The sequence below is a fragment of the Anoplopoma fimbria genome, chromosome 17, assembly GCF_027596085.1.
Source record: "Anoplopoma fimbria isolate UVic2021 breed Golden Eagle Sablefish chromosome 17, Afim_UVic_2022, whole genome shotgun sequence".
Classification (NCBI taxonomy): domain Eukaryota; kingdom Metazoa; phylum Chordata; class Actinopteri; order Perciformes; family Anoplopomatidae; genus Anoplopoma; species Anoplopoma fimbria.
This window is the reverse complement of record NC_072465.1, coordinates 29494331-29507606: the sequence shown is the minus strand read 5'-3', so window position 1 is coordinate 29507606 and position 13276 is coordinate 29494331. Positions and strand designations below refer to the sequence as shown.

The window sequence follows — 13276 nt, the reverse complement described above, 5'->3', positions numbered from 1 at the left end:
AGTTCCCGGTTGCAATTAACAAAGGTAATTGAGAAAGAAAAGTGTTTTTAATACCTGTTTTCATAATTCATTTCCATTGCCCAACTTCTTGGAACTACTTGTGACTGTCCACCAAACTGGCAGCAGTTTAAAAACCGACCTCAAAAACACTTTGAGGAAACTGAACAGAGTCACTTTTGGGTTAAATTGTGATTTGGCCTCTGTAAGTCTTGTGAATTCCTGTGATAGTTTAGTCTACAGAGTCTGGGGGGCAGAGGTTCGGACTGATAGGAGTTTGGAGCTCGGACAATTAGACATTTTTTATTGAAGAGTAGTTTATGCAACTTTCCCACATTTGGAGCAGGTCAGATATGCACTTCATCACTGGCCTGTATTTATACATCAGAAATTCTTTGCATGCTTCCTAAAAAAAGTCTTGGATAAGACACACAAATTACTCTTCATTGTTGCATCTGAATGGGCAAAGGGCACAATGGCAGAGAAGTGCTGAAAAAAAGGGCATTTTTGAGTATAATTCTCTAATGTTTCAATAGCAATTCTGTTACACACAAACTTTTTACATCAATCAGAACACAGATACAAATCTCAAGAGAGAAAACAAAAGCAGTAACAATCGGTTTTGAGTCTAATATGAGACCAGAACTTTAATCCAAAAGTGTCTCTGGTTGTTTTTTGGCTTCTCTCGGCTGCATCTTCCTCGTCGCCATCAACATCATACACTAGTTTCAGTGAGTGGGCGTTAAAGAGCATCACCCCCGCGAGTTCATCTTTCTCTGTTTAGTCTTGAACAGTGTCTAGCCGTCTTTGGTATGCAGTCTGATAGTCCACTTGAGTGTGAAGAGTAATGTCTGTTGCATAGCAGTGAGTTCGGTCCCAATCAGCTTGAGATATGAGCCGTTTTGCTCAGTGTTGATCTTCTCATTTTAGGTTTGATCAAACATGTCTATCTTCCCTCAAAGTGGAGGGCAGGATCTGTCTGTCTTTCTGTCTCGCTCTTTGTCCCACCTTTCTCTGCTACCTGCAGCCACACGACTCCACCACCATGTCCTCATACTGCTTGTAGACGACGTTGTTGGCCGAGTCGATGTAGAGTATGCTGATTGGGCTGAGTCGAGTCGGGACGCAGCAGGTGGGCGGCGTCGAATCCGGGTCCATTGAGTTCATCAGGGTCTGTATGATGGCGTGGTTGGTCGGCTCCAGGTGCGAGCGGATGGGGAAGTCGCAGACGCCGTCGCAGTGAAAGGCCTCGTACTCCAGCGGCGCGATGATCCAGTCGTCCCAGCCCATCTCTTTGAAGTTCACATGGAGTCGTCTCCGGTGACACCGCGGCCTCGTCTGCATCTTCACCACCTGGTGTTGGGGGAGGATCTGAAGTGAAGGCGGCTGCTGCTGCAGAGGTTTTTTAGCCGCCCTCGCAGCAGGAGCTCTGCGCATTCGCCGCTGGGTGAACAGGTATTCGTAGACGGTTTTGTTGTCATGGCCTGATCGCGCTTTGATCTCGTTGTAGAAAAGGTCACGCTTCTTGCTTTTGCCAAACGCCAGGAAGAATGCCTTTTCCTTGTTGGTCCTGCCGGGTCGGGCGAACCCCAGAGCACGCAGGTCCACGGGGCGACCGCCTCTGTGCTCCAGGGCCTCCAGTTCAAAGCACAGCTGCTGGGAGTGCTGGTTCTGCTGGTTTTTGAAGCCTTTGAAGATTTTCCAAACATCAAACACTTCCCATTTGCCTCCGAATCCGCCTCCGCCGAGCAGATCCTCCGCGGTCTTCGTCTGGAGCAGAACAGCCAGTTGTTTACCTGAAGCGCAGGTGTACAGCTTCAGGCACGGGGACGAGATTCCTCCGCCGCCTCCGTCAGCGGCTGTGGATCCCATTGAGGCCCTGCGGGGGTCAGACAGGCGCTTCCTCAGGATGCGTAGTTCGGCCCCCAGGAGCCCGTCTCGTTCCAGAGAGCTGACGTTGAAGTGATACCTCTGCCGTCTGAGCTGTGGCCCACGCTCGTCTGTGAGGGAGGACAGACAAAGACACAGACGCATGAGTTCCAACTGACGGAGAGGCGACTACACACGGAAGGAAGTAAACGATTTACATGAACACAGATGTAGAAACACACACGCATGCACAGATAGCTGCAAAGACAAATTTCGACTGATCGATTAGTCAATCAACAGAAAATGAATCTGCAACTTTGTTTTCTTCTCAAGCTAAACTTTTACAAAACATTTGCTGGTTCCAGATCCTCAGATGAGGATTATTTATTGCTTTCCTTTGTCATATGGAATGAAAATCTTTGGATTTTGACTGTTGGACATTTAGAAACATCGCTTTGGGCTGTGGTAAATGCGGTAGTTGGTTGTAGCTTTAATGCACACACATACCACAAGAAAAACACAGTCAAGGGCAAGAATAACAAAAATATTTACACATTTCCTTTCAGCATGTTAATAGTCTCCCTCTGCAGGTAGACACACACACACACACACACACACACACACACACACACACACACACACACACACACACACACACACACACACACACACATATATATATAAACACATAAGCACAAACACATCAGCAGGAATGAACTGAATGGTGTGCAATGTTTTCATTTGCTGTCGGTGAGGGAAACCAGTGAACTTCCATGTCCAAATGGAATCCAGTAATGAAATCCACTAAAGTACACACACGCGCACACACACACACACACACACACACACACACACACACACACACACACACACACACACACACACACACACACACACACACACACACACGCACACACACACACACACACACACACACACACACACACACACACGCACATCAGAAACAGCAGATCTCTCCACTCTGCTCCCTTCTTCTCACGTCATTCCTCTCTCCTTCCCATCCAGGACTTAAGCATGCATTGCAAGTACATTGGAACCAGACAGGGAGACCACATCGGACTGTAAACAGGCCTGTTATTATGGACCTGCAGCTATTTAACTGCCGAAAGACAGTTAACCAGCATCTGCTGTAGAGGAAACAAACCATCGACAACACACACACACACACACACACACACACACACACACACACACACACACACACACACACACACACACACACACACACACACACACACATCCTGGCACTTCTCTGTGGAAGATCTGATTAAAGCTCAAACCGAGAGTCACGTACTTTAAAAACAAAGGACGAAAGTTCAGATGAACTGTCAGGTGTTTGTTTTAAAGTCAAACTGGAATTATTAAGTGATGGGTATGTGCACTCAATTACCATTTTATTATCTAATAAAACACTTTACAATTAATCCGACAATTGTAAAGAGTTATGATTTAGATTTTCATTATTTCATTTTGCCACATGCAAATGAGTTTCAGTCCGAGCCACAGTAGATAAGGGAGAAGCCTTTGAGACTAAATGCCTCAACACTCCGTTTATTGTGCACCTGACACAGGTAACACAAGGCTTGCAGGTGCATTAAGTGACATATAAGTGGCTAATATATTCCTTTTTTTCTTATTTTGAGGAAGAGGAAGTGTCATGAGATGGAGAGAGAGAGAGAGAGAGAGTAATAGGTTAGGAAGAGGTAGGACTTAGATTGTGAAGTAAGAACAGTTTTGAAGACAGAAAGGGATTCTGCTGACTGAATCAAGTTTGATAACGTAATAAGATGGTTCATATGCAGATCGTAGTGAACAAGAAGGCTCATGAACCTGAATGAGGAACCTCAGTTAGGCGGGTGCATTAGTGACTTGTGCTATGTTCCACAAGCTTCTCTGAGCTTTTAAGTAATACGCCACAATCATACAAACACAAGCACAAGAGCCATCACAAAATGACCTTTTTGCAATTTCAGTTGGAATCGACTTCAGGGTTATTAGCCTTTGTGCTTCTGGTGGATCAGGGTTTCTAAAAATAGCGGTTGGCTCATGTGTTCGACCAATCATCGTACGCTTACGTCACTCACGGTTCCTCGTGTTCTGGGAGAGGACGTTCTCCAGAATTGATTAAAAAAGTCCCTTAAAAGTGATTTTCTGAATCGGCGATTCAGCGTCGCCATGTTGTTCTTTTGCAGCCAATGAACGGAAGTTACTATATTTGGAATGCGGAGGATTGAAGTAGAGATACTGTAAACGTCTCTGGTGTCGACCTGTCAATCAGTGTGTAGCCCCGCCCTAAAGCATCCCCTGCTTTATGGTCTGTTTGACTCTAAATGGAGCATCATTTACTAAATGAACATCATGCTGTATTGAAGAAGACTTGAAACTAGAGATTGAGACCATAAACTCATGTTTACAATGTTTACTGAGGGAATAAATCAAGAGAGAAGTAGAGTCATTTTCTCATAGACTTCTATACAACCAGAGGAGTCGCCCCCTGGTGGACAGCAGAGAGAATGCAGCTTTAACACATGAAGCTTTGCCTTCACACGGCAGAACCAGAGGTTGCCACCTGGTTTGAACAGATAGAGCTGGGTTTCATCAGCGTAGCAGTGGTAAGAAAAAAAAATGTAATTGAGTGAATAATCACGCCAAAGGAGGTGGTGTACATTGAGAAGCGTAGGGGACCAGGCACAGGTCGTTGTGGTACCCCAGTGGAAAGAAAGTGACGCTTGTACTCTTCTCATTGCCATGCCAATTTAAAGGATCGCTCATTAATGTAGGACCCAAACTAGAGTGGTGCTGCCCCGTAGATGCCCTATTCTGGGAGGGTGGACAGAGTGATTTGGTGGATCATCGTGTCAAAGGCTGCCAACAAATCCAGCAATCGGTGGATAGGCAGTGCAGTTGGGTGGTTCTGTTAACTGGCCACTCTGACCTTGTTTGTAAAGAAGGATGCAAAGTCATGAACCGTGGGAGGTGGAGGCTGGTGGAGGAGTTGGAAAATAATTCCCTCCAGTCTGCAGCAGAGCTGGTCTCGTCTTAGTTTTTGCAGCAGTTAATGTGGACAACTATTCGCATGATATCTTACAAAAAAGGTATTCCTCATTTTTGGCGTGTTTCATATGAAAGTCCAATAACATGTGTTTAATTCTGCTTGTTTCATGCAGACAGTTTTTCAATTTAAACCTCGGCTTCACAGGAAACAACTTGGTTAGGTTGAGGAAAAGACCGTTGTTTGGGTTAAAATAACTATGGAAGAAGCGTTACTTAATTATGGAACTTAGGTGACAAATAAATCAACATTTGCTTCTCGTTTCACACATCGGTCTGCTCGGTGAACGTTTGGTGTTTGTTGGAGCCGTCCTGCATTCTGTTTTAGAGAGAGCATTTTGGAGGAACTAGTTTGTTGTGCTGTTGAACTCTATTGCATTGTACAAAGATGTTTTTTTCTGTTAATCAGGCTACTAGCATTGATATGTAAACAAAACAATGCAAGAATAAGTTTTTCTTCCTTTACTTTTTTTAAGTTTTTCTTCCTTTACTTTTTTTAGTCCTCCCTTGTTTATTTTCTCTCTGCTCTCTTTGCTTATTCAACTGATCTGAAAGCATTAAAACCATCCAAGCAACATGTGACAAAATACAAGAGCGGTATAAAGGCAGAGAAAGTAAAGGGGAAGTGAGTTACTGTGTACGAGTGAGAGGGAAGAGTGTGTCAGGCCATCAGTTACACCTTCGCTCACCCCCTCAACATGCGGAGGAGGTCACCGGCCATTTGCTGAGGACACACTAAACAAATAAAGCCCAAATTAAAAGTACATTAAGTGCTTGAAATGTAAACCTTTAGCCGGGCTAGAAATATTAAACTCTGGTCATTTAAACATTGTTTTAAACAGTTTTACACCGTAAAGATAACATTACACTGGGGGGCCACCCTACTTGTGGCTGCGAGGAGTGTTTATTTACCCTCCTGAGGCCGTATATCACTGACAGCAGCAGTGCTGCCAGTGACTGACCAGATGGCTAGAAACACACAGAAACCATAATGCAACTGCACACACATAAATACGTATAAGTACGTATTGTGTACATGTGTGTTCAAGGGCCCCTGAATACCTGGTTTCAAATCCAAAATATTTCTTACTAATATTACATATTCACGGCTGAATGAGAAGCAGTCAAAATTAAAGTTCAGGGGAAGAATTCTGTTAAAAAAATCTGCAATTTTTTATAAAATTTGCTGAAAATTGCATGACGAGATTGATGAAGCCGTGGCGAGCAGCTTCTTAGCTTAGCTTAGCATTAAGACTGGAAACAGCTAGCCTGAGATGTCCACCTGGCAGCTCACTAACACGTTGTTTAATCTGTACAAAAACCAAAGTGTAAAAACATCAAATCTAATCCAGGATATAACTCAACAAACTGACGATTTTAAACTCTGGTTTGACTGGATAAAAAAAATGAAAAGAACAAGAAGATATAACTTATTAATGAGCGTTATTGGTTGGTTTTGTTGCCTTTGAACAGATCCAGGCTAGCTGTTTCCCCTGGTTTCCAGTCTGTATGCTAAACTAAGCTAACTGGCTCCAGCTACATACTTAGCACACAGTTTGGTATCAATCTTCTCACATGCTGGAGTGACGTTTGGCTGTGTGATAGCTCACTCAGCCTGCAGCAGCTTCCTGCAGCAGCTTCCTGCAGCTTTGAAGTCAGCTCAGCGTAGTTATGAGTAACAGAGTCATCTCTTCTCCCATCGCTCCCCTCCGGACTCCCCTCCAGATGCTCCAACCCTCTTACCTCATGGACTCCCCAACACAGACATGTCTGCATCCAGACAATTTACAGCCCTGTTCCCTGCGCTGGCCTCCTCTAGTAACCTCCAGACGGGTGTTTGACCTCCGGTCCTCTCCACACTCCCAGCCCGGAGATCAGACACCCAAAAAAAACCCTCCTCCTCATTCCCAACCTTTGAATCTTTGGATCATGCACCAGCTGTTGTGTCCCTTCTTTTGCCAGGTTTTTTCTGAGAAATAACTCAGATCATATCAATGACCAACATGCTTCAAACCCAAGGAGAAATAAGCAGGAGATGCACAGTTGCATTTTGAGTGTGCAACGCTGTCGACTTTACCTTCCCAATCCATACCACATACAGTGTTAATGTAAAGCTGAGGCAGTGTTAGTGCACACATCACATGGAAGAGCCACATGAGAAGTATTTAAAGATAATGTATATCACAAGAATTAAGATATATCACATTGTGTCACATTTGATCAGTTCCAAAAAGAAACAAAACGTTTTTTTAGCTGTTTTTTTGGAAGAAACGTTTGTTCTATGTGCTCAACAAAACCGAATATGGAACGATGTATTGGACGATTTGTATAGTATGTGTATTTATTGTCTGTGTAGTTGTATAGTATGTGTATTTATTGTCTGTGTAGTTGTATAGTATGTGTATTTATTGTCTGTGTAGTTGTATAGTATGTGTATTTATTGTCTGTGTAGTTGTATAGTATGTGTATTTATTGTCTGTGTAGTTGTATAGTATGTGTATTTATTGTCTGTGTAGTTGTATAGTATGTGTATTTATTGTCTGTGTAGTTGTATAGTATGTGTATTTATTGTCTGTGTAGTTGTATAGTATGTGTATTTATTGTCTGTGTAGTTGTATAGTATGTGTATTTATTGTCTGTGTATTTATTGTATAGTTGTATGTATGTATTTATTGTCTGTGTAGTTGTATAGTATGTGTATTTATTGTCTGTGTAGTTGTATAGTATGTGTATTTATTGTCTGTGTAGTTGTATAGTATGTGTATTTATTGTCTGTGTAGTTGTATAGTATGTGTATTTATTGTCTGTGTAGTTGTATAGTATGTGTATTTATTGTCTGTGTAGTTGTATAGTATGTGTATTTATTGTCTGTGTAGTTGTATAGTATGTGTATTTATTGTCTGTGTAGTTGTATAGTATGTGTATTTATTGTCTGTGTAGTTGTATAGTATGTGTATTTATTGTCTGTGTAGTTGTATAGTATGTGTATTTATTGTCTGTGTAGTTGTATAGTATGTGTAGTTATTGTCTGTAGTTGTATAGTATGGAGAGGAGATGGAGGATGGAGAGGAGGATGGAGAGGAGGATGGAGAGGAGAGGAGGATGGAGAGGAGGATGGAGTGGAGGATGGAGACGCACCTTGTCCTTTATCCACCACGCTGGTGATGGTGTTGGCCAGCCCCGCGTCGTGCAGCGCGCTGCTGTTCAGGTCCCCACTGGTCAGAGACCAGTACAGGGACAGCATGTAGTCGTGAGGAACCACCAGCGGCTGTCTGTGGTTCTCCTCCCGGTCGCTCCTGCTGCCGACGCCCCGACTCTTTTGCGCACGGATGGCTCTCTGCGGAGGCCCTGGAGCAGCTTTCCCCACCCTCCTCCCCGGTGAGCCTCCACCTCCACCTGCACCTGCACCTCCACCTGCATGTGCGCTGAAACCCGCAGGAGAGCGCGCTTTAGTGTGCGCGTCCCCGCCGGGCACCCAAGGGCGCACGGCCTCTGCACGGATGCGCGTAATCCTCCCCGGTGCCGGTCTGTGAGCGCGCACACCGGCTCCAAGGTGGGGCTGCTGTCCTTCCACAGCCTCCCGGTGGTGGTGGTGGTGGTGGTGGTGGTGGTGGTGGTGGTCGGCCGGTCTGAGCGACCCCAGGACGGGGTGCAGCAGGTGAAGGAGAGTCCAGCAGCTCAGCAGAAGACAGAGACGCGTCCCAGCTTTCATCCTAAAGCCCTTGTGCCTCTTGCCAGGCCGTCATGGCAGTGAAGCGCAGAATGAGTTAAACCTGAGGGGTTAGAAGCAGAAGAAGCAGCAGAAGAAGAAGAAGAAGAAGCAGAAGAGGTGGTGTTTGTCCAGAGCCTCTCATCCTCTGAGTCTCCCCTGCGCTCTGCCGGAGCTGAGATGGATAAAAAGCGCGTCTCCCGTCTGCAAGCGGCTGCAGACATAAAGGCAAAGATGTGGACTATGACTGGGTTTTATAAGTTGAAGAAACAAATCCTGCAAACCCTTTTCTTCCCATCCGTCATGTGTGAGAACCATAGTGCTGCAGAGATCCTGGTGTGTGTGGAGCAGGGATCACAGACTCTGGGCTGAGGAGAACCCGGGTAGACTCCACGGTTCTGCTGGATATCTTCTAAGGAACTTTCTTTAAATCCCACTTTTTTTTTTTTTTTTTTTTTCCAAGAGAGGCAAGAATGGCGTAATGCCGCTGCCTCTTTTTTTTTTTTTTTTTTTTTTTTTTTTTTTTTTTTTTTTTTCCTCTCTTTCCCTTCAAAGTTTGAACCCCGTCCAGTGAAAATATTTCACTCACACACCAACCTGCAGGTGCTCGAGAAAAGAAAATGCTCCAACAAACCTGAGCAGGAACTGGAAACGGAATTCCAGAAAGCTGTTTTAATTACTGCGTGATGTCATGCTGTCCAAAGTCATTTAACAGCAATATTTCTTCTCAAATCTTCCTCCCCTCTTTCCACCGATGACTCACTCGAGCTGTAACACCAAAATGGCAAAAACCAATACCCCCCCACCACACACACACACACACACACACACACACACACACACACACACCACCACCACCACCTCCATCAGCATGAACAAGAGAAAAGAAAAACTTTGCATTATGTCATTTGAAGTGAGCAGCTTTTCTAGGCTTCCACTTTGTCCAAACAAAAGGGTGAGAGAGGTGTCAGGTGATGGCAAAGTAGCACACACACACACACACACACACACACACACACACACACACACACACACACACACACACACACACACACACACACACACACACACACACACACACACACAGCATTTAGGACACGTGTTCTCTGTATTTCATCTGGACATTCTGGGTTTTGATGATGGTTGTTTTATAAGATGATTCTACTCTTTTTATACTTAGTATTTTGAATTGTGCTGCCAAAGAAAACACTGGTTCCGGATCAGAAAACCATCCAATACAATGGGTTTTTATTTTTCACTGTCAAACAAATGGTTTTGACTCATTTCACTATTCATCGCTGATTGTTTTAAAAGGTGTATCCTTGGAAACACTGCTTATACCGACCGATCGATACACTGTAAAGTTAACCCAGTATTGTGTTGGTTTAGCGTTTCTCCACCAGAACACAACATCAGTTCATAAATAGCATTGAACCGTTAAGTTATTAACAACACATTTGCAAGAAAAAATGTTTCTGCAAACTAATACATAAAATCCTAAACTCAATGATGAAGCCATTTATAGTTTGTGTCTGAAAATATATTATATGTGCTTTAAATATATTATTCCTCATAGATTTATATCAAACTAATGACCATACGTAAGATGTAAAATTGTAATTGAAAACACTAAATAATTGTGTTGTAGGAGATGAATAAAGTATCCTCACGTGAAGTTCCTAAAATTGTAAGTAAGTAAAGAAATTGAGAAAATGTACTCAAACTTACTTGTTTGTTGCCATGGTTACAGTGATAAACAACAACTTCCTCCTTAAAATTAGGTTTCATTTTCGTTGAATCATCCGTCGACCTCAACCTTCACCCTCTGAGGACTCTGTGTTTCTGTAACAGTCACCTAATTAAGACTCACCTGGAGTCATAATCCCTACGTCCACTAGAGGGCGCTGTCACCTGAACGTAAACAAATAAAGTTTTTGGCAGACTTATTATTAAACAACTGATCCTGACATCTTTCTGCAACCTTCTGTCTTCTGCTCAGCCTTTAGAAAAGAAATGACAGAAAATGGAGATGGGGTCACAGAGTCGACCCCGTGCAAATCCACGTTAACGTTTTTTAATTTCCCTTCCTTTAGCGGGAGGACAGGGGGGGCCTAGCTTTTGATTCTAAAACGCTTTGCCAGTTTAATTTATGATGCCACGAGGAGCGCCAACTCAGTGTCATAAATTTAGTTTAGACCATGCTCCTAATTAGCAACCAGAAAGCTCGGGTTCAAATTTGGAGATTGTTGGCAGTCGAGGAGGGTCTCTGGTGGTTTGAAACAAGAGCTGGTGTTCTGGTTCAGCGTTTCTCTTTCCCTCTCTGTCTCCCTCAACTCTCTTTCCTCTTCTCTCCGTCTTTGTCTGTCACCGCTCAGCTCCGTATGAGGGCATGATGGATGAACCGAAGTGATTGGATAATACGAGGCTGTCACGGATCGCGTATAAAATCAACCCGATCCAGTCGATTCAACTAAACAGTCAAAGGATGTGAGAAACGGTGACTGGCCGAGTAGCTGCAGCACATACGAGCCTCAGTAACATACGCCCCGCAGCCTAATACATCTGCATTAACAGAGTATGCTGTTGTTTTTCTCTCAGCCTTTTCAAAGTTAAGATGTAATTACAGCCAAAATCGTGCCAGACTGACTTTATAACAGATAATTGTGGCTATAAGACATATAAGGAACCACAAGTGAAAGCATCAATTGTCTTTGACTATAATTTCAGTTTCAGCTGTGTGACGCTGAAAGAAACTGAAAGCTGGAAAGACAATTAAGCTATTTTGAGTGACTTAAATGGGTAAAAATGCAAAGTTTGGCCTAAAGGTGGCGCTAGAGAAGGCCATGTTGTTACATTAACCAAAAGCCATATGGTGGCTACGTGCATAGATAGCTAGGTACGCCCATAGACTGTTTATAAGAGGTGGACATAGTCGTTGTGGACTCATGTTTTGAAGTCTTTAGTTCAACAAATTGCTCGTCGCCATCTTAGTTTTTTACAACCAGTGAACAGGAAGTGACCATATATGGACTGAGGAGGAGTGACGTAGAGACGCCGTACACGTCTCTGGTGTGGACCTGTCAATCAGTGTGTAGCCCCGCCCTAAAGCATCCCCTGCTTTATGGTCTGTTTGACTCTAAATGGAGCATCATTTACTAAATGAACATCATGCTGTATTGAAGAAGACTTGAAACTAGAGATTGAGACCATAAACTCATGTTTACAATGTTTACTGAGGGAATAACTCCTGGTGCCCAGAGATTCTTGAGGAGCTGGAAGAAGAAGGAGTTCAAATCAAAGCAGGCAGCTTTGGCGCTCTAACTGATGTCGTTGATCCATGCTTTCCTTACTCGATGGGGATCAACATATAAGATGTTCCAACATCTTAGAGAGCCGACGAAGAACACAATACCCAAGAAGAAGAGGTTAGGGTTAAATGATGATGTGATGCAGGCTTCTATGCATACCTCTAACTAGAAAGTGTTTAGTGCCCGTGGGAACATTCTAACACCTCAACAAGCACAACTAAAGCCAGAAAAGGTGAACATGCTGACATTTCTGCACTTCCATTCATTTTGAAAAGGACCAAGATTTGGCATGTCACACTCTCCAGAACACAAGGCTAGCAGACCCAAAAGTTTCCTTTTTTTACCAAAAAGGGTCCAGAAAGTATTACAGTTTATCTGGTTTCCTTTCTTTCAATATTGCTTGGTACGTTTTCATCCAAAGTTCCCTCATACCTACTCATTCAATAGACCCTGGTACCCTTACATTCAATAACCCTGGTACCCTTTAATTCAATAACCCTGGTACCCTTTCATTCAATAACCCTGGTAGTCCCTGGTACCCTTTAATTTAATAACCCTGGTACCCTTTCATTCAATAACCCTGGTACCCTTTAATTTAATAATCCCTGGTACCCTTTAATTTTTGTCTGTTTTTATTTATTCCCAAAATCAAATTGCCCTTGTGGATTAATAAAGTCGTATTGTATTGTATTGTATTCAATAATCTCTGGTACCCTTTAATTCAAGAATCCCTGGTACCCTTTTAGTTTTTCTGTCTGTACATATAATATTTCAGTTATTGTGGATTTTTCTTTTACTGTTTTTTATTGCTTATTTATAATACTTGTTTTTTATTTCATTTTATTTTATCTTGTTTTTCTTTTACTATGTCTCTTGTTTTTGCACTTTACTCTATGCTGCTGTAATCCTGTAAATTTCCCCGCTGCGGGACTAATAAAGGATTATTTTATCCAATATTCCATAGATAGCCTTTGATTCAATGTTCCCTTTTTATACAGTATTCTCTAGTACCCTTTCATAAAATACAGAACAGAACATGTAGCCCATTCCATTGTACTACTAAACCACAATAGCAACATGTGACCCCTTTCCCTCGATGTTCCACTGTCCCCCATTCTCAGAATCTTCCCAGGATTTAATTAAATTATATTTTAACTTTAAAAACCAAAGTTTATCTGGTCTACATACATACCTTCCGAGTAGAGTAGGACATGAATATAACTTTTACAACAGCCTGCTGCTCTCTTATCAGTCTACATATCCAGCAATAAATCAGTACTTTGGAATGAGACACACCTCAGTGTTACAAGTGATCCAACAA

General features: G+C 43.0%; 1 protein-coding gene across 1 annotated transcript; it reads right to left on the bottom strand.

Moving 5' to 3' along the window:
* Positions 1-223: 223 nt before the first annotated feature.
* Positions 224-8273, bottom strand: gdf5 (growth differentiation factor 5). The gene is made up of 2 exons (XM_054617371.1): positions 8077-8273; positions 224-1997 (listed from the first exon to the last, which is right to left on the bottom strand). Exons 1-2 carry the CDS (start codon positions 8180-8182, stop codon positions 1015-1017), a joined length of 1089 nt encoding a protein of 362 aa, XP_054473346.1. The 5' UTR covers positions 8183-8273; the 3' UTR covers positions 224-1014.
* Positions 8274-13276: the final 5003 nt, after the last annotated feature.